The sequence below is a fragment of the Podarcis gaigeae genome (assembly GCF_964106915.1).
Source record: "Podarcis gaigeae genome assembly, chromosome: 3".
NCBI classification, from domain to species: Eukaryota; Metazoa; Chordata; class Lepidosauria; order Squamata; family Lacertidae; genus Podarcis; species Podarcis gaigeae.
In genome coordinates this window covers 58,672,099-58,692,538 of record NC_139680.1, presented here as the reverse complement: position 1 = coordinate 58,692,538, position 20,440 = coordinate 58,672,099, and the positions used below count along the sequence as shown (strand labels likewise).

At 42.3% G+C, this 20,440-nt stretch overlaps 1 protein-coding gene across 5 annotated transcripts in view; it reads right to left on the bottom strand.

Moving 5' to 3' along the window:
• Positions 1 to 11,352, bottom strand: part of AKAP7 (A-kinase anchoring protein 7) — an 80,698-nt gene extending 69,346 nt beyond the window's left edge. For 4 of the 5 annotated variants that reach the window (XM_083731404.1, XM_083731405.1, XM_083731406.1 and 1 more), the window contains exons 1-3: positions 11,004 to 11,352; positions 5,669 to 5,806; positions 2,871 to 3,016 (exon numbers count right to left, since the gene is read on the bottom strand). In XM_083731404.1, the coding sequence (XP_083587530.1) occupies positions 2,871 to 3,016; positions 5,669 to 5,806; positions 11,004 to 11,274 (555 nt within the window). In that variant the 5' untranslated portion in view covers positions 11,275 to 11,352. Of the gene's footprint in view, positions 1 to 2,870; positions 3,017 to 5,668; positions 5,807 to 7,990; positions 8,010 to 11,003 lie in introns of those variants that run through there. The other variant, XM_083731408.1, reaches the window with a different exon arrangement.
• Between the last annotated feature and the right edge of the window lie 9,088 nt (positions 11,353 to 20,440).

Below are 20,440 nucleotides of genomic sequence, written 5' to 3'. Positions count from 1 at the left end.
TTCCTTCCCCTTACTAGGCTAGAGATCCAACCTCAGAAGTGACCGATGCCCCTGGCTGTCACCCATCATTAGAAACAGGGGGCTAAAGCTTCTCTGCTCAGTTAATCCACAAGCTTCCCCCTTCATGCCAGGCTGTTCCTGGAATTTTAGCTCTCATCCATGGAGCACCCCAAAGAGAGTGGAGCAACTTCGGAGGCTCGGCGGACATGAAGCCACAGACCACATGTATCGGAAAGACCATAAATGGCTTTTCAGAATGACACAGAATCACATATTTTACAAGCGACAAATTTCAAGTGCTAAATAGCCATTTGGGAACTCTGTTGCAGCCTAATACATGCCTACTCACTGTGTTTAATAGCACATAAGTGGGGTTAAAATGAGTCCCAAAGAACTACCAATTGTTCTGTTAGTGTTTGCTTAAGACAACAGATGGATTTCAATTAGGGAACCAGTCTGATGTGATTTATTAGGTTGTTGTTGTTGTTGCTGCTACCCTGCCCATCTGACTGGGTTGCCCGAGGCACTCTGGGTGGCTTCCAGCAAAGTATAAAGGAACACACCAAAACATCAAACATCAAAAGCTTCCCGAAACAGGGCTGCCTTCAGATGCCTGCAAAAAGTCCTATGATTGTTTAGCTCTTTGACATCTGGGCAGAACTACCAAAAAGGCCCTCTGCCTGGTTCCCTGTAACTTCACTTATTATAGTGAGGGAACTGCCAGAAGGCCTTCAGAGCTGGATCTCAGTGTCCAAGGACTATGTGGGTGGAGATGCTCCTTCAGGTACACAGATCCTATTTAGGGATTTAAAGGTCAGCACCAACATGTCCACCTAATATATATATTAATTCATATATAATCCATCACTTTACTATAAAAACATAATTCAGGGGGATTCATATAAGATAAAAACAACTAAAAATCACCCACATTGAAATTTTGTACGCCAATCAAGAATCATAGAATTGTAGAGTTGGAAAGGACCCTGCCCATGCAAAACTATATTCTAAAACACCTCAGGAAATGGGAAAGATCATTTCACATTACAAATTACAATTTCCTAATATTGGCAACTGACAAGGACGATAACCTTGCACATTTTAATGTTTTGTTTTATTTATTTATTTAGTTACATATTCTTGTTTGCAGCAATGTACTTGGCTGACACAATCTTGCTGAAGAAAATGAATCTAGTTGCTTTGTAAGATGAAGTTGGATAATGAGGTTTGCCTTGTAAAGGCTATTAAGTTATTTAGCTTTATTTTTCCATCCAGTAACAGCCATATGAGAAAATGTTTGTCTTCAAATTACACCCAGTCATTTTTGTTATGCACAGAAGCAAAGTAAAAAAAAATTGCTACAGCATACATTCAACCGCAGTATTACTGGAAATTAAATCAAGTAACTATTAAATGTTGTTTAGATGAGAAATTTCCTGAACTAAACTAAGGAAATCAAAGATTTGTTTTCATCCAGCAGACATTACAGTCCAATTAAAAGAAGTAATCAAATGGACCTAAAAATAAATTTATATCTGAAACCAGTGCATGGCAGTTATTAAAAACAACAGATAGCTATTCTTAGAATAAACTAATCAAAATGGAACCAAAAGCATCCTTCTCCTCATTGTGGAAGGTGAAGGGAGGAGCATATGAGCCCGAAACTTACATAAGAAAAACCCTGCTGGATCAGGCCAAAGACCCATGTAGTCCAACATCTTGTTCTCCAGCAGACAGCTGTGTGTATGTAGGAGCCAGGAAAAACGACCTCAGTGTAGCAGTACACCACTCACTTGTGGTTCCCAGCAACTGGTACTCAAAGGCATACTGCCTTCAACCGTGGGAGCAGAGCACAGTCAAAGGGCTAGGTAGCCATTGCTGCAGTTTATCATGTCTGAACTGAACTTGAGGAAGCACATTCCTGACACTATCAACAGGCTTCCAACAGCTTTCAACATGGCATGGGAGAGCTCTTCTTTTGAAAAAGGGAGGGAATGCCATTCTGTCTCCAAATTCATATTCTCGTGTATACATGAGCTTCTAGCACGCAAAGGAATGTCCATATCAACAGCTCCTCCAAACCCAGAGCTCTATGTGTACAAGCTTCTTAGGAGGCCACATACTGGACCATCTCTATAAGGGACCGCGTGCCAATGGTGGGTTGGGCCCAAACCAAATTATGTATAGGGGCAGAGCTGGCAGTGGGGCAGAGCACACACCACACACCAGAGACTGCAGAGAAGGCAACCATACATGGAATATATGTGCATGCATTTATTAGCACCCATGCAACATACACATAACCTTCCTCCCCATGTTATCCACTCCTGCTTCTGAGCTGATTAGCTGAACAGCAAGGAAGAGGCGGCTTCAGAGACCTGCTGCTTTCCCTGCTGCTCAGCAACTTCACATTCAACTGGGAGTGGCAGAGTAGTGTAACATTGCTTACTTGGCTTCCCAATGTGGAAGTCACTGATGGTAACTGAGACTGAAGGGGGCCAGGAGCTTAGCGTAGTACAAGCACAGTGACAGAACCAATCCAACGCTCCTGGTGCTACATCTGCCGGTTCAAACTTCCATTCCCCACGATTTCTCCCACTAAACATCTGTTCAGTAGTGAAAAGGAGGCAGCTCCTTTGGGAATCAAGCGCCTTGAGGAGCAACTCCCAAGAGAGCCAGTTTCCTTCGTTCCTCACCTTTCTTGTTGGGAAAGCAAGGGAAGATTTCTGGAACCACCAGTTCAAAGCACAAAACCCTTCTGCTTCAAGGCACAGAATCAATGCCTGGGTTTAAGTCTGAGCTCTGGTTTCATTATTCACAAGTGATTTTGTCCCCTATGAGATCAGAATAATAATAAAAAGTAAGACTACCTTTGGATTTGTGATTGGAACTGAGATGAAGTAATTTGGTTTATCTTGATTTTTCTTTTTCTTCTTTATTAGATTGTCTTCCTCACTCTCCCTCCCAGTAGTTCTCTTTCTCGTCTTTTTAACATATGGTTTAGCTGCGCTTTTATCTGGGTAGGAAAGGAGGGTGGAGAGGTGTTACGATACTGTGCACACGTGAGTAGAACAATACATAAATTCTCGAAATTAGTACGCAAAGAGTCAATACCTCAAGAACCACCTCTCCCCATACAAACTGACCCGGACTCTGTGTTCATGTTCTGAGGCAATCTTTGTGTACCTTCCCCACATGAGGTCCGGAAGGTGGCAACACGAGAATGGACCTTTTCTACAGTGGCTCCCTGTTTGTGCAGTCTTTCCCCAGGGAGGTTCGCCTGGTGCCATCATCATATATCTTTAGGTGCCAGGTGAAAATGTTCCTCTTCAACCAGGCCTTTGGCCGATTAATATTCTAGCCTTTTGAATATGTTGGGGGGGGGGGGCTGTTATTGTTTGGTTGTTTTTGTTTTAACTGTTTGTTGGTGGCTTTTGCCTTGTATTTTATCATGTGAACCACCCCGAGATCTTATAAAGGGCAGTATATAAGTCTATAAAATAAAATAAATAGTAATAAATAAATTCAGGTATCATACTTTTTGAAATATAACATGTACGACAGAGACCTCCCACAAAATGTTGTTGTATAAAGGGTTCCCTGCCTAGGATTCCAGCCATACCGTTCCATTCCACACATCCCACACCAGTTTTCCATTTACTCTTCAACAGTCAATCTAAGCCCACTGCGCCTGCTCAGTCCTCACTGGGCTGCGGGGTTCTTTCTTTTTAAATATTTCTTGAACTTCAGCAAGCCTCAAGTTTCCTCTCATTCTATTGACAACTCCCTCTTATGCATAGTTGTTGCCCTTTGGGTGGTTTGAAAGAAAATAATAATACTGCACTTATATCCCACTTTTCCTTAAAGAAGCTTGTGGGTTCTTCCGCTTCCCCTTTTATCTTCCATACCCCTGTGAGGTAGGTTAGGCTGATAGACAACCATTGGCCCAAGGTCACAGCTTCACGGCTGAGTTGAGGATTGGAACCCCTGTCTAACACCTCAAGAACTGAACTGGAATTCTAACATAGGGTGACAGAAATATGGGCCTGACATTTCAAGAGGATTTTAGGTCATATACATTTTTTCCTAAAATTAATTAATTTATCGATTACCCCCTTTACTGGGCATCTGCTTTCCTGTCAATGGCTACATATACCCTTGTGGTAATCTGTCAGAGGCTGGCATGCATGGCATCACAGAAAAATGTGTCCTGGATTACCTAACCTGTAACAAAAGCTGCCCTGCTTCCATTTCCACTATGACTACCTCAGGATAGAAGTCTCAATCCTATGCACATCTACTTGGCTATAAATGTTGCAAATATATAGTAATAATAATAAATTTTTATTTATACCTCGCCCTCCCCGGCCAGGGCGGCTAACACTAAATATGAATTACAATAAAACGTAATAGAAAAAAGAGAAAAAAGAGAAAAAAAGTTAATTAAAATACTGCTTAAAAATACAGCTTAAAATACAGCTTAAAATGCAGCCTCATTTTAGTAGTAGCCCATAAATCAAGACCATAAAGGAAGGAAACATCAGATATTCACCCGAGCCAGCTATCCATGCTGGTCCGACATGGCCCAGCAAAAAAAGCCAAGGGAAATTTTATATACCAAATCCCATATAAGGGGTCAGAGTGAGTCCAAGCTGAAGGCCAGGGAGAACAGCTCCATCTTGCAGGCCCTGCAGTAAGATGTCAAATCCTGCAGGGCCCTGGTCTCATGTGACAGAGTGTTCCACCAAGTCGGGGCCAGTGCTGAAAAGGCCCTGGCCCTAGTGGAGACCAATCTAACCTCCTTGAGGCTCGGGACCTCCAAAGTGTTGTTATTTATGGACCTTAAGGTCCTCTGTGGGGCATACTAGGAGAGGTGGTCCCGTAGGCATAAACACATATGCTGTCAAAGTCTTCTATGCTATTAGCTGGTCTCTCCAAAACCGACATAATTTAATGTTGCTTCTGAACCAGTACATTCCAGTATTTTCTACGCGGCACTCACTGTCTTTTTACAACTCTGATTTATTTATGAAATTTCTAAACTGCCTTTCATCCAAGGATCACAGGGTGATTTACAATATAAAAATACGCAACACAGGAATAAACAAAAACATTACTCCCCACGCATATATTTGTGGTGATGGTTATTGTTTCTTAACTGACGATGAAATAATGGCGCCACCCTGTCCAGGCCAGATTTGCAAAACACAACTGAGGTTATCTTCCTGCTACTGGAAGATTTAATTGGGCCTGTTCTGGTACCTCCTGCCACAATCAGCCCTTTAATTAGCTGTTTCAAATCTGCAGTTCAAACAATCTCAGCATTTGCTCATTACCTTTTTATTGTATTTTTCATTATCACAATTGCACATTTTTCTGGATTTTCTTATAGGGCAAGCACTAGGAAGCAGAGAATTTGTAGTTCATAGAATATTTTGTGATTCACGCGGGATCTGAGTGCATTTTTGTGGTTAGAGGATGCAAACATTTGGGACTTTGGGGAGAGGTGGCGCCAACATTCAAGGACTACAATAGATGCATTTGTAATTGCTAAGGTCAGAGTACAAATACGAAGAAATTTGGCTCAAGTGGAACATGCTTGTTTACTTCCAAGATGGAAATTTGAGCTAAAGCAACTTCTCAGCTCTGGATTAGTATTTATACTTACTGCTAAATTCATCTTCAATATCTGCTTTGGCAAATGGCATTTCCATCATCAAGCAACATACAGAATCATCAAGACAGCAGGATTCCTCTTTTCGTTTTTTTCTTTGCTTTTTCTTCCGCTCCACAATTTGCCTTCCATCTGGAATACATTTGAAACAATGAGTTGGGTTTTAGATTTCAAGGCTGATGAAATCATCGCCAATAAAACTCAGTTCCAGGCTCACAGCTCACTGCAAGGCAGCTTTTCAAGTAGAATACCAGAGGCTCTCACAAAGCAATTGCTTGTTCCTCCAAACTGCAAGTTTAGGTTTCATTCTTAGCTTTCGATGTTTTATGAACAATCCCAAAATACATCTGTGTGTCTTGACTCCCTTTTTGAAAGCCACAAGTAATGCTGACTTGCTTTACAAGGATCTATGCAGTTACTCCTCTACACCAGAGTAAGTTTTCCCTACTACTGCATCTGTGTATGCCTATCTTTTAAACAGCTTGTGGGTTCTTATAAACAGTGTGTGGATTCTTCAGCCATATACATAATCAAATTCCTTACTTATTTATTATTTATTTATTTATAAAAATATTCATATACCTCATTAAAATATCAAATCTGTTTAACATAATACACCTATATAGTATAAAAACACATAAAAAAATAAAATCAAGAGACCATCAACTAACTAGCATGAAAATATGTATTCTTAATTGCCTGCACAAGCCTGGAATAGAAAAGTTTTTAGCAGAAGGCACATTTTTTGCATATTCTACAGAGCTGGGCTGATGACCCTAAAGGTTCTATTTTGTGTTGATGTCAAATGAGGCCTGCCAACTTAGGTGACAACTCTCGTCACATAAAAATAATTATACACCTTTTGTTAATGAAAAGGTACAACTTACTGTGTCGTTTTAAAATAAAAACAAGTAACTGTGACTCTAAACTGCTAGTAGCAATCTAAGGAGAGACCATCATAACTGTTGCACTGAATTAGTGATGTAATGCTTCTTCCATTATGCAGGTATAATTGTAGTATGACATAACGCAGTTATAGTTGTGTAGTGGAAGAAGTGTTACATCAGAAATTCAACATATCAAGAAATAGCTCATTACTACAGAGCCCTCCTTTTTCACTGCCAGGTAGTCCAAATCTAACCCAATGGGGGAATTTGGCAACAGACACACCTGTTCTGTTCTTGTGGCAAAGAAATCACTTGATAGATGAAGTGAAGTGTAAAAAACACAAGCACGTGATCCAGATTATTAGTGCCCTGTATAGCGTCTCTTAGATACCTCATCCCTCATCCGTAGTGCTAGGGGAGATAAGTCACCTGATTAAATACTAATTGGCTTCAGCTTAAAGCAGCGAGGGAAGGCTAACAGGGCAGTTGTTAGCTGATCCTGAAGGTTGTACTGGAAGTAGCTGCTGGCTGATTAAAAAAGAAATGTGGCATTTAGGTGAATTGCATCTACAGCTTCCTGTTGTGCGCACACACAGTGACAAACACAGGTTTGCCATCATGTAAATGTGAGAGGTTAAAACCTTCCTTCCCGATTCAGAGATCCTCTCCTCTGTGCCTTAGGGGAAGTGAACCCTCCCAACCATTCTCTATATAAAAGCCTCATGGGATTTAAGGGAGGGGGGAGAACTGATCTTCTGTTCTGTCTCCTGCATGCAAAATCTGCACAGGATCCTACTCATATAGGAAAAAAGGGATATCATGCAAATCTCTGCACACACAATGGTTTAGTGTGAATGGTCATTCTGTCATCTCAGAATTCCTATCTACCTCCAGTGTTAGGCATGAAGGGTATCTATCTGAATTTCCAACTATAGAAAAGTCTCAGGCACAGCTTATCACCCTCAGACGTTCAGGAAAAATAAATGTGTTGTCATTGTTTGCATATAAGCTTCACACATTGCATCTTTTAGGTACATGCCTTGGAGGTTTTAAGTGTATGCCAAAATTGCAGATTGTAAGAGTGACAAACAGGTTTGCAAATGCATCATAATGACATATTAATGGAGAAGCTATGCCTGGCCATAGCTTCCTATTGTGTGCACTTTCCATGACAAACCCAAGTTTCCCTTCCTATAATCAGGAGCAAAAGGTGATTCTGCCAATTGACTGTTATATGGCTGATTTCATCGTCAACAGTATCCAAAAATAAAACACACCCTTTACCCTGATGGGAAGGAAGAGAAAAGCTAAAGTGCCATTTTTGCCCCCCAAAAATTATATATTTCAACTTTAAACTATCAGCATCCAAAGAACCAGGCAAGTGTTGAACGTCACTGTTTGTAGTAGTAACAAGTGAAGCAGGGATTACCTCAAGGGAAATTATCCAGAGGATGAGATAAACAAGTGAGTCATAGTGTTGGGCTTGCTGCAGGTTGACAAATTGGATGTGTAATTCTCTGCAGTTCAGAAACAGTAACTTCAGAACATAATTTATGGTTGTCTGTTATTATCATTCGCTGATGTGTAATTTGAATTGAACTTGTGGAGCAGATACTAAAAGATCCATGATGGCTCTGGGACATTAAGATCAACGCTGCAATACAAAGCATGCCTAATTAGAAGTTACACTGAACACAGTGGACTTCTTTCTGGGTAAATATGCCTTGAATTGGGCTGCATCCCTAACTGCTTCCCAAACATATACATTATGTTCATCTTTCTTAAATTAAATATATGTTTTGAACTGGGGATCTGTGGAGATCATAGGCTGTATTGATATTACCACTGAATTATAACAAGCAGGATAAGTGCTGAATCATGAACAGATGTGGGATGGACAGTAGGTATGTGGTTTTATAGGATCCCAGTCATAAAATATTCTCCTTACAGATTCCACACTGAAGCAAGATTCATCCTTAATTATATTTATTGCCTATACAGAACAGAGTGATGTGTTGCTCTTTCCCAGGAGGCTTGGTCGTATTGCGTAATTTAGGCTATCAAAGGTGCTCTGCAAAACTAGAAAGGGTGTATCTGGGGGTTCCCTTTCAAGCAATAGTAGTTTGCTTCAGCCATTTCTTCAGCAATATTTCTTTTTTGGTGCTGTTTGCACTGCCAGTGCAGTGGAGTGCAAACTACTCCGCTTATTTAAAGCTACTCCAGTAAAGCACTTCTACACCTACCAACATGAAGTGCTTCCCTGCTTGAATAAACAACTGCTGTTTGAGATGATAGGTGTAAATGCACTCCATTTTGGAGACTGCATTTCTCAATTGAATTATATTAAAAGGTACCAAGGCATCCTGAAAGTTGTGAATTGCCAGCAGCTATAAAAGCAGGCCAAATGCTAATCATGTTGCCTTCATGGCTCTAACTGTAACACAAAGGACAGAAAAATCCCTCCATCACCCCAATAATTCATGGCCTAGAGTTTCTCTGAGAAAGTAGATTCCACAAGCAGAAAAAAACTTGGAAGAAAAGGCAGTGATTTCATAGTTTGTGGTAATGTGGTATAGCAGATAAAGTGTTGCAGTTAAAACTATGACACTCCCTGGTTAGCGGTGGGCAGTCATTTCCAGCCAAATTTCTCACAGGGTTGTTGTAAGGATACGAGGAGAGAGCAAAAATAATTTCATGCCAACCATAAGCTTATAGAAAGGAGAATGAGCTACACAAGTGTAGCAAAAGTATGTGTAAATATAAATCATCATTAATTAGGTGAACATTTAAAAGAGCATTTGGAATGGTAAACAAAACCCAGTAGCCTGCAGTGTCATTTGTTCTTTCTTCTATGCTAATTGTGCATAACAAATTGGTTTTTATACTTCTCTTTCTCCCAGCTGTTATGTCAAAGAACACTGAACCATACACAGTATACTACAAGTGCAGGGTGTTAATGCTCCTTGTGGCATTGCCACTTACCCTATCTGTCCCTTCACTGCCATTTGATACTAATATCTCAATTCCCACTCCTGGGATAAACTTATAGTTTTCAGAGCATAGTCAGTCACATTGCCGAAGCTAAACAAGTCTCGGTCTGGAAGTCCTATACAAGCCACTTTGAGTTCTGGAGGGTGAGGTGTGGCAGAATAATAAGTAATAAATCCCTACTAGCCCATCTAATGAAGCTGTGTCACATCCAAATTCTGTACTGCACCTAGCAGATCACAGATACCAAAGAAGCATTTGCTATTAGTAGCACTCATTTTTATTCCCAGAATACACACTGCTTTATCACTGCAAGGTTAAACATCATCAGTAAAACTAGCTAGCTATAGGGACGCGGGTGGCGCTGTGGTCTAAACCACAGTCTAGGGCTTGCCGATCAGAAGGTTGGTGGTTCACATCCCCGTGACGGTGTGAGCTTCCGTTGCTCGGTCCCTGCTCCTGCCAACCTAGCAGTTCGAAAGCATGTCAAAGTGCAAGTAGATAAATAAGTACCGCTCCGGTGGGAAGGTAAACGGCGTTTCCGTGTGCTGCTCTGGTTCACTAGAAGCAGCATAGTCATGCTGGCCACATGACCAGGAAGCTGTCTGCAGACAAACGCCGGCTCCCTCGGCCTATAGAGCGAGTTGAGCGCCGCAACCCCAGAGTCGTCCACGACTGGACCTAACGGTCAGGGGTCCCTTTACCCTTTATCTATCTATAGCAAGGTTGCACAATGGGCACTTCTCCTCCTGAATGAGAATACCTTGTTTATCCCCAGCAATAATTCCGATCTACAGTTCTGACGGTGATTCTAAAGATCTGAGGCTATTGTGGCTGAGAAAACAAGATGTATGCGCCAAATGGTTTGTGCTTAAGGGAAAAACCTCAGGCGTACCTTTGTACACGTGTCTGTGCTAAGGGCTAGAATGCATGTCGGAAGCTACCCCGAGTACGGGAAATGTTTTAAAGCAGCTTTGTGTAGGAAGGGGGACAGCAACACCAAAAAAACTGAGCCGAAACCAACGACCGAAATTGGGGGAGCCTTCATTATACACCTCTAGGCGCCAGGCAAAAACGTTCCATTTTAGCCAGGCTTTTGGTTGGTTGACATCCTATGCCCTTTTAAAAAGTGGTTCTTTTTTGAAGGGGGGGCGGGAGATGTTATTGGGTTGTTGTTTTTATTTTGATTATACATATTGTGGTTTTACATTTTGATATTGTTCTGTGAATCATCCTGAAACCTCCAAGTATAGGGCGGTATATAAATTCAAATAATAATGATGATGACTCAGTGGCAGTCCCAAATCCAACCCCTAGCATCCCCAAGTGGGCGTGGAAAAGCCTCCTGCCTGAAACCCTGCAGTGCTGCTGCCAGCCAGCGTAGGCAATACTGAGCAATGGTCTGGCTCGGTATAAGGCCTCTTTCTCCTCCTCCTCCACCTGCTTCTGCTCACCGATCTGCTGCAAGAGCTGGTTGCTTGTCGAGAGAGGCTGCCCGTTCTCTCCGGCTTCGCCCGGGGCCTCCGCCGGCAGCCCATGGGATCCCGCCCTGCGGGGAGGCGAACGCTCTCGAGCTGCCATGGAGACCCAGGCACCACGTGGCCCCCGCCTCTCCGCAGGAGGCGCCCGCGGGCCGAGGGGGCTCCGAGGACTAAGCGGCGCGGCTGCGCCTGCGACAAGGCGGGCGGAACGGAGAGTCCGGAGCCAGAGGGTCCGCGGTACCATAGCCCGGCTGGCACCTCTGCCTTCGCGGGGAGCAGGCAACTACGGGAAGGCGGAGGGGTCAAGAGCGAAGTTCTGCGGAACGCTCGGAACGCAAGGAGGGAGCGAGGACGCCCCTCTGCCTTAGCAGGAAACTACGAATCCCAGCATGCAATGCGCCCGCAGAGAGTGTGATTAGGCCGGGCGCGGAATTGTATCCGAATGCTTTCGTTGCGTTCAGTCAGAGTTGCCTCCGTTGTCGCCAAGGGCCACCTGTTTTGTGTCCCCCTTTCCTTCACCATCCCAATCTTTGTCAGAGTATTCTGATGTCTGGGAACAAAACATTTCAGGCAAGACATATGAGTAATGTTACAAGTTTTGGGGAAGGCAGGACAAAGCTATCCTCTGGCATTTATCAGAGAAATGCACTGAATTTTGCTCTCACTGAAAGGGGGTTGTAAGCCATGCCATCTGAGCAGGCCGTCACTAGATGATCTGGAAGGGATTTCCCAGTGGAAGAACTTGGCACCACAAAGGGACACTCAGCTTTGTAATTTCTATCATCATCATAATTCAGAATTATAGACCATTTCATAGCATAGAGCTATTGAAGCAATGTGCAGGGTAAAAACAGAATGAAACATGGGGGGTATAATAAATCAATTCAACAAACTAAAATAAAACATCCTTACATTTTTTTAAAAAAGCCACAGAATTTTTCATCAAATATAAGGTGAAACTTTCATAAATTACTGGGTCACGAAAAGCCTTTCTAAGAAAAAGTGTCTTCAGTAGGTGTGTAAACTTCACCCATACCCTCCAGCATTTCTCTGATAAAAATAGGGACGTCCCATCCCTTAGTGATCATTTTACTAATTTTACCCACACATCTTACAGGGTTGTCCCAGTAGGCTTCCAACGTATATAAAACATAATTAAACAATAAACATTGTAAAAAGTTCCCTATACTGGATTGCCTTCAGACGGCTAAGGGGTCAGATAACTCCATACCCTCCAACATTTCTCCAATGAAAATAGGGACATCCTAAGGAAAAGGGGGACATTCTGGGATCAAATCAGAAACCGTGACGGCTTCTCTAAATCAAGGACGTCCCTGGAAAATAGGGACACTTGAAGGGTCTGCTTCATCATGCTAGACAAATGTCTGATTTAGGCTAGTAACTGACTCCAGAGAACTGGAGCTGCAACACTAAAAGTCTATTTTCTAATATAGGCTAAGTGCTCCCCCTGGGCCTATGGTATTCTCAGCTGTTCTACATCCGAGGACTGCGGTTGCTGAGCAGGCATCTAATGGGCAAGGCAGTCCCAAGTTCCTTAGGGCTGTAAATGCTAAATGCAGGGCTTTGGAAATGCACCCAGCAGCACATTGGAAGCCACTGCATTTTCTTGAGGAAAGGTGTTACATGGTGTCAATGGGGCACCCAAGCCAACAATCTAGCATTCTGCACTAGCTGCAGCTTTTGGATTAAGCCCAAGGGAAGCCCCTCGTAGGGTTTGTTGTTTGTTGCCATAATTATGGGATGAGTAAGTCTTGGTGATGAGAGCAGACTTGAGCCCTCCTGACTGTGTAGGAAAATAGATTGGCCACATCTACCCCGCTTGATTCATAGGACATCACAGTTACAAAGAATTATAATAGCATTGGTCTCTTGACAAAATAGTTAAGGAACATGTATTACTTTTAATATGTGGTTTCTTGTTAAAGAATATTTACTACATAATGTTAGGATATCCAACTTGAAACAGCAGTTGTGGGGGGAATCATTTTGCCACCATACTACTAACAAAACTAAAACTAGCTTGTAGCTAAATCAGAAGAGAAGGAGTTAATAAGACATTGGAAGGAAGACAAATAAAACCTCATATGGAACCAATTACAGTTTCTATAAAAGATGTTCCCTCTAGAGGAAGAATTTTAGCTAATGGAAGAGATATCTTTCTGGAAATGCAGCAGCTCAGATCTCAAGCAGCTAGTCATGAACTGGAATAGCTTTTAAACCTTTTTAATTTTTTTACATTCCAAAAAGAAGAAGGAATTGCCAGTTAGACAGGGTTAGCAGGTTCTTAAAGAAAGATAAGTTTTGGACAGAGCTATGTTAAATACCTGTTTCTACCACTGTTTTCAATTTCTAACTAAGGGGGAAATGAACTGGTTAGATATGGGGTTGGGAATCTTTTTTGCTTCCTCTCCCACACACAACACAGACCAGCTTTGACAGGTGGGTGAGAGCCCTGTCAATCACCCAATGTCAGGTGATTGATAGGTGAGCACTCTCATCCACCTGCTAAAGTTGACTTGTGAGAAGAAGGGAGGGATCTGCCTTATTTATTTAAAATATTTATAATATTGCTTTTCATCACTATAGATACCAAGGCAGGGTACAAAACACAAAATAAAATAATAAAAACCATTCCAATCATAATCATAAACAACAATACTAAAAACAAACCATCCAGGAAACAAATAAGCTAAAAACAATAGAGCAGTTCAAACAATAATCAGCTTGTTCTTGTTTAGTCATTTAGTCGTGTCCGACTCTTCGTCACCCCATGGACCAGAGCACGCCAGGCACTCCTGTCTTCCACTGTCTCCCACAGTTTGGTCAAACTCGTGTTAGTAGCTTCGAGAACACTGTCCAATCATCTAGTCCTCTGTCGTCCTCTTCTCCTTGTGCCCCCGATCGTTCTCAAAATCAGGGAGTCTTCTCTTCTCATGAGGTGAGTATTGGAGCCTCAGCTTCAGGATCTGTCCTTCCAGTGAGCACTCAGGGCTGATTTCCTTAAGAATGGATAGGTTTGATCTTCTTGAAGTCCATGGGACTCTCAAGAGTCTCCTCCAGCACCATAATTCAAAAGCATCAGTTCTTCGGTGATCAGCCTTCTTTATGGTCCATCTCTCACTTCCATACATCATTACTGGGGGAAATGCCTGAACAAATAAGTCTTAACTTGGTGCTGAAATTATAACTACATTGGTGCTATTTGTACCCATAAGGCAGGGATATGCAATGGATGGGGTTTTAGTATGGATGAAACTTCTGTTATTTAAAATACAGGAATGGGTTTGTGATGGACAGCATAGTGAACTGCCTGCTTGGTGCAGAGGTAACATAAATCACTTCTAGGTTTTACTAAAGAGGAGTCAGTAGTCATGGTGCACTTTGGCACTAATGATGTTGGGAAACGTAGTTGTGAGAGGAGTTGCACTGCTTGGATTTAAATGGAAACATAAGTATAGTGATAATAACAGAAACCTGGTAGAGTGGAGAAACCAATGGGATATTGTTATCTCTGGACACAAACTGTAGGAAGGGCAGAAAGGGATATGTTGGCATAGAGTCTGGAAGAGCTGCAGCCCAAGATAGGAAAAGAGGTGGTAAGGGAACACCTAGCTACTTTAAATGAATTCAGATCTCCTGGGCCTGATGAGCTGAACCTAAGAGTACTAAAGGAGCTTGTGGATGTAATCCCAGAGCCTCTGTCTATAATCTTTGAGAATTCTTGGAGAACAGGTGAGGTGTCTGTGGACTGGAGGTGGGCAAATGTTGTCCCCATCTTCAAAAAGGAGGAAAGAGAAAACCCCGATAACTACTGACCGGCCAGCTTGACATTGATACCAGGAAAGGTCCTAGAACATATAATTAAACAGTTGGTTTCTGAGCACTTAGAAAAAGATGCTGTGGTCACTAAGACCCAGTATGGGTTTCTAAAGAACAAGTCATGTCAGATTAATCATATTTCCTTTTTTCATAAGCGTTACAAGCTTGATGGGTCAGGGAATGCGGTGGACTTAAGTGTATCTTGATCTGTGTAAGGCTTTTGACAAAGTCCCCATGATATTCTTGCCGAGAAGCTGTTCGACAGTGGAACAGACTCCCACAATATGTGGGGGACTCTCCTTCCTTGGAGGTTTTTAAGCAGAGTTTGGATGGCCATCTGTCTTGTATAATTTAGTTGAGATTCCTGCATCGGCAGGGAGTTGGAGTAGATGGGCTAGATGACCCTTGGGGTCCTTCCAACACTACATTTCTATGATTCTGTTATTCTATGAGTCAAACAGCCAGGGACTTCAGTTTTCATGACCTGCTTTTGCTGATCACAAAGGGTATTAGAGCAGCAGGCATACTTTACATGACAGCGCAGGAAAAGTGCTTGAGAGAAAAAAACGAAGACCTGCATGAAACTAAACAAGTGGTTTAGAAAAATGAGCCTGCTTGACTGAAAGGTCTGTCAATGATACAAAAAATATATAATTTCTGTTAAGTATAAGATAAGAATATGTGTGTGTTTATGCACAATATACAGATCATTTTACAAAATAATTTGCCCTTTTGGAACTTTCTGACAGGAATAGACCTCACAAAATTTTCAGAGCAAAATGTAAGATACTACATTATTCTTCATTACAGGACAAAATCCTACCCCAAGTACACTTTTCTCTGCAGAATTTACACACAAACAGACCTTCAAGCTAATTCTTGTGGTAAATTATCACCTGCAGAGTAATAAACGGTGCTACCAAATTTCAATCAATTACTATTTAAATGGTAAGCAGTGAAACAAACAAGCATCTGGGGCATAAAATATCCAAAAGCAAACTATTGATTTTTGCCACAGAGGTGCTTTTAGGTCCTAGCCAAAGTGTTGTAGTAGAAGAAATGTCCCATGGGGGGTTTTCAAGTAAAAATTGATCCAGGAAAGCAGATGGTGCGCTTCTTGTGGCACCTTACACAGATTTGTTCTGGGACAAATGGAAATTTGGCTTTACAGGAAAGTAAAACATCACAGAATTGATGCGTAAGTTTTATATAATGGTGAAGCTTGTAAGAATGTACTCATCTGGGTCTTATATAAAAATCTATACACCACACATGCACACTTTCTTTCCCTTTCTACAATCTTTCCGCATGTTTACCCAAGACACCCTACTGTTGCGGGCAAATTTCACATCCTATAATACATGGGGACAATGGTTCTATTGTCTTATTTTTCAGGGCGAGGAATCTTATCTTTGTTTGGATATGAGGAGTGGTGATGCATTTAACTCTGCCGCTGCAACATGTGACTTTTCAGATATGTAATCACACTGGAGCTGGAGAATTTCTGTTTGTTCAGTGCAATTGATCATTTACACAGGGCTCCGTGTGCTTAAGATGCAAGACACAAAGTGCACTGCCAGGCTAGGCCTTCCTAACTTTCAAGAAGAATGTCAGCAGAGCATGTTAAATTTTATTACACCTCCAGGCTCAATGCACATAACTTACTATACTTTCTAAATTCAGCGTTCTGACACTCTTCCAGGGTGCCACATTGCCTTGCTGTATGAAGCCAGCACAGAGCAGGAAACCGCTGAAATGGGATGTCTGGTGCTGCATTTTTGTCTCTTCGCCTTGCCAAAGAAAACGGATCTCTAAGTAAAAGGATGCAAGTTTAAGAGGGACGTTATCGGAAGCTGTTCACCAAAGCAGGATGTCATGGAACGCCTTGCTGGGGCTCGAAACTCTCATGCATTTTGAGAGGCAGTGGCATGGAAGAAGAAAAAAGCCTTCCTCTTCCAGCAGCATATAAAAATCAGTGGGTTTTTAAAGCCAGAGTGGTGAAAAGTCATTTTGAGGGAAGTGATCCAAAGTCTTGAGTGTGTTGAAACTGATCTTCTGGCTGCAATGATATGTTGGGAAAACATGTCAAACAAGTAGTTAAAGGCAATATTAGCAATAAACAAACAACGCTGCATCCATTTCCTTTCCAAAGAAAAGACCAGTTTTTGAATTTTTGTGCAGGCTTGAGCACATCCACCCCCTTCATGAAACAAAGCCAGCAACCCAAGTTTAATTGACTTCACTAGGATTTTTATGCAAGTGAGGAATGCAGAATTGGATCCAAATTTTATGCTGTTCCAGATGGAAGAAATGCATATTTACAGACTAGTAAAACCATTGTTTCGAGACTGAAGTGCTAGATTCAAACCCTAATTTCAAAACCAGCTGCCATAACTTCTTCTTCTTCTTCTTTGCAGAAAACTCTGCTTTTGGCCTTTCCTCTGTTCTTTTTGCCTTTGCATTTTTATCATCCTTTGTCTGACTTTGTTTTCTTCTTTCTTATCCCCTCTTCTCTTTCCATCCTCCTATCCAAAAGACTGAACTGTGGAGCAGACATTGTACTTGCATCATTCCTGCTGTGTTATTTACACAGCCTGCACACTAACTGCAAACTTATTATCCAAGGATGGATTTCTATATAGCCAAGAGGGCACCATTTTTACACAAGAGGGAGTTATGAGCTGGTTTGAGGGATCCCCAAGTTTTGCATGTGTGCGTGTATTCATGGAGGATACGGCTATTACTCAGAATGGCTATATACTATCTCGAGTGTCAGAGATGACAGAGTATAGCTGAATACCAGTTGCTGAGGAAAGCAAGTGTGGAGAGTAATGTTGCATTCATGCCCTGCTTATTAGTTTCCAACAGGCATCTGGTTTGTCACTGCAAGAAGAACAGTGATGGATGAGATGATCCAACTAAACTTGTTTTATGTTCTTAAAAATAAAACAACCCCAAGGGAAGAGTGAGCACAGGATGCCAATTGGTTGTTGAGCTTTTGTTTTGTTTGTTTGTTTGTTTTAAGGAAAATCAGGGAGCAGGTAATGGAATGGAGTATCCTGCAAGATGGCATGGATGACTTGCTGGAACCAGGAACAATAGCATTTTACAACTGTACATTTTGTTTCAGGTCCCAGCTGTTTCCCCTAGTTCTCATATCATTCATCAGTGATTTTTTTAAAAAAGGTTCTGCAGTACATGCTGTATGAATTTGCTCTTCCATGTGCATAATAAATGCTTGAATGAGAGCCTCTTCATACGTGACATTTGTTAGTTTATGAAAACTCTTTTTTTGCTCTGTACAGTCTGTACACACTAAATAATGTAAAAACAGTTTTTGCCTCTCAGTTCCCTATATGTAATGCGGACACCTGCCTTGTGTGTAGATCACACAACTGCCTCAGTGACCGAGAGCAACTCTTTGTGTAAGTACTATAAGCAGCTTGTCCAGTACTATTGCTGCTACAGCTCGATATCCAGGTTCCACGCATTAAATCGAAAGAGACACTAATTGCGTTTGATATTCTGGATTTGGTCTTGCAGGGGTTAGCATGTTGGAAGCTGTGAGACTTGAAATATCTTGCTTAGTCAAGGCCCCATTAGCTGGCTTTAGGAAGGCCATTATCTCCCTGCCAACTGCACCTATAAAATGAGTCTACATGAATGCATTGTGACGACAAGTAAGGTAAAGCATATAAACCACTGTGCACATGACAGGCGCTATACACCTGGTGGCAATTCAAGAGATGTTCTAAACAGAAAATGGCTTTTGACAGAGCAAGAATGGAAGAGGACTGAGCAACAGTGGAAAGGCACATGGAACAGATGCTGTCATTTAGTTGCTCCTGGATAATGTGAGTTTCACACTACAGTAGTTACAGTAAAGGTAAAGGTAAAGGTACCCCTGCCCGTATGGGCCAGTATTGCCAGACTCTAGGGTTGTGCGCTCATCTCACTCTATAGGCCGGGAGCCAGCGCTGTCCGCAGACACTTCCGGGTCACGTGGCCAGCGTGACAAGCTGCATCTGGCGAGCCAGCGCAGCACATGGAACACCGTTTACCTTCCTGCTAGTAAGCAGTCCCTATTTATCTACTTGCACCCGGGGGTGCTTTCAAACTGCTAGGTTGGCAGGCACTGGGACCGAGCAACGGGAGCACACCCCGCCGCGGGGATTCGAACCGCCGACCATGCGATCGGCAAGTCCTAGGAACTGAGGTTTTACCCACAGCACCACCCGCGTCCCAATAGTTACAGTAACCTAGCGCATATATTGATGGCATGGTAGGTGAACATCTCATCCACCCTAACCACTTTGGCAGAAGTTATAGTCCCCCCTGAAGCCAGAACAAAATGTCTTTATTTATTACCTGGCCCTTCCCAAGGGCTCATGATGGGCAATGATACGTGAAATTATGGGTCATCTGTTATGATTAAACCAGTGGCTGACCTTCCTCCTGAGGTCCTGTTCGTTTATTATGTGCCTGGCCTTAGCATCTTGATCCTTCAGTGATGGATGCATGGCTGAGTCTTTGTGTGGCCTGCACATTGAGAAGGTTTGCAGTGGCACAGAATTTCAGATTGTGTTCTGACAACTAGATCACTACTAGTATGGGCAGGGCCAGCTGAGCCCTTGAAAGTACTAGTGCCTTGCTGCCTGGGACTGTCATGATTCAAGAGATTTAGGACTACTCTAGGAAATCCTTGAACCCAGCTGACTCCTGCCCTAGAAGCTTGGAACAGGTTCTGATTTAGATATCTGCACCTGTTGTAACCTTTGGGCTTAATGCCCACGGGAAACCTAGTCAGAAAGAACAAGGAACATGTTGTTGTTTTCTGCTGCCCAAGAATTCTGAAACTGGCGCTGACTGTGTCTAACTGTGCATGAATTCCCAATGTTTTAGTGCCCACTTGTTTTTCAACATTTTATTATTTCTATAAAGCTACTTTCCCAGAGGAACGGCCAAAGAAAGGCCTCTTTCTTGACAGAAGGTAAACAAGGCCTGCAAAATCGCTTTGCAGTCTTGCTCCAAATAATCTTTACACACCTGGTACAATGAAGGCTAGCATCCAGATGCTACTATATGACAGAAGAATTACCCATTCATGGGCTGAGATTGTCATAATGGTCAGATGTTGTAGCTGCCTTAACCTTCTACATCAGGAGACTGAAAGGTATATGAATGTTCCTTGACTTTGGCAAGTATCTCAAGCGCCAGAGCCATTAATAAATTGGGCAAAACAGGACAGAATCGGATTCTGACATCCTTTTTATTACTTGGACCAGTAAAGTCCTGTCTGGTTGATGATAATGATATGAGCAGTATAGACTGGCCATCAGCACTGTTGCTTCAGTGTTCAGGAAAAAGGCCCTGTATAGTACAGGAATACAGGATAGGCATTGGGAAATGGGCTATAAAGACATGTTTTAATTATATAAATAGTAGGCACAGGGCTATATGGGGTGCTAGAAGAGGGGTAGTGCCTCTGGTGGGGGACATGCCATGCTCCTTCTGGGGTAGTTTGTCCAACTTTGCTCCCCACTCTGCATTCAGCTCTCACCTGTGGCTTC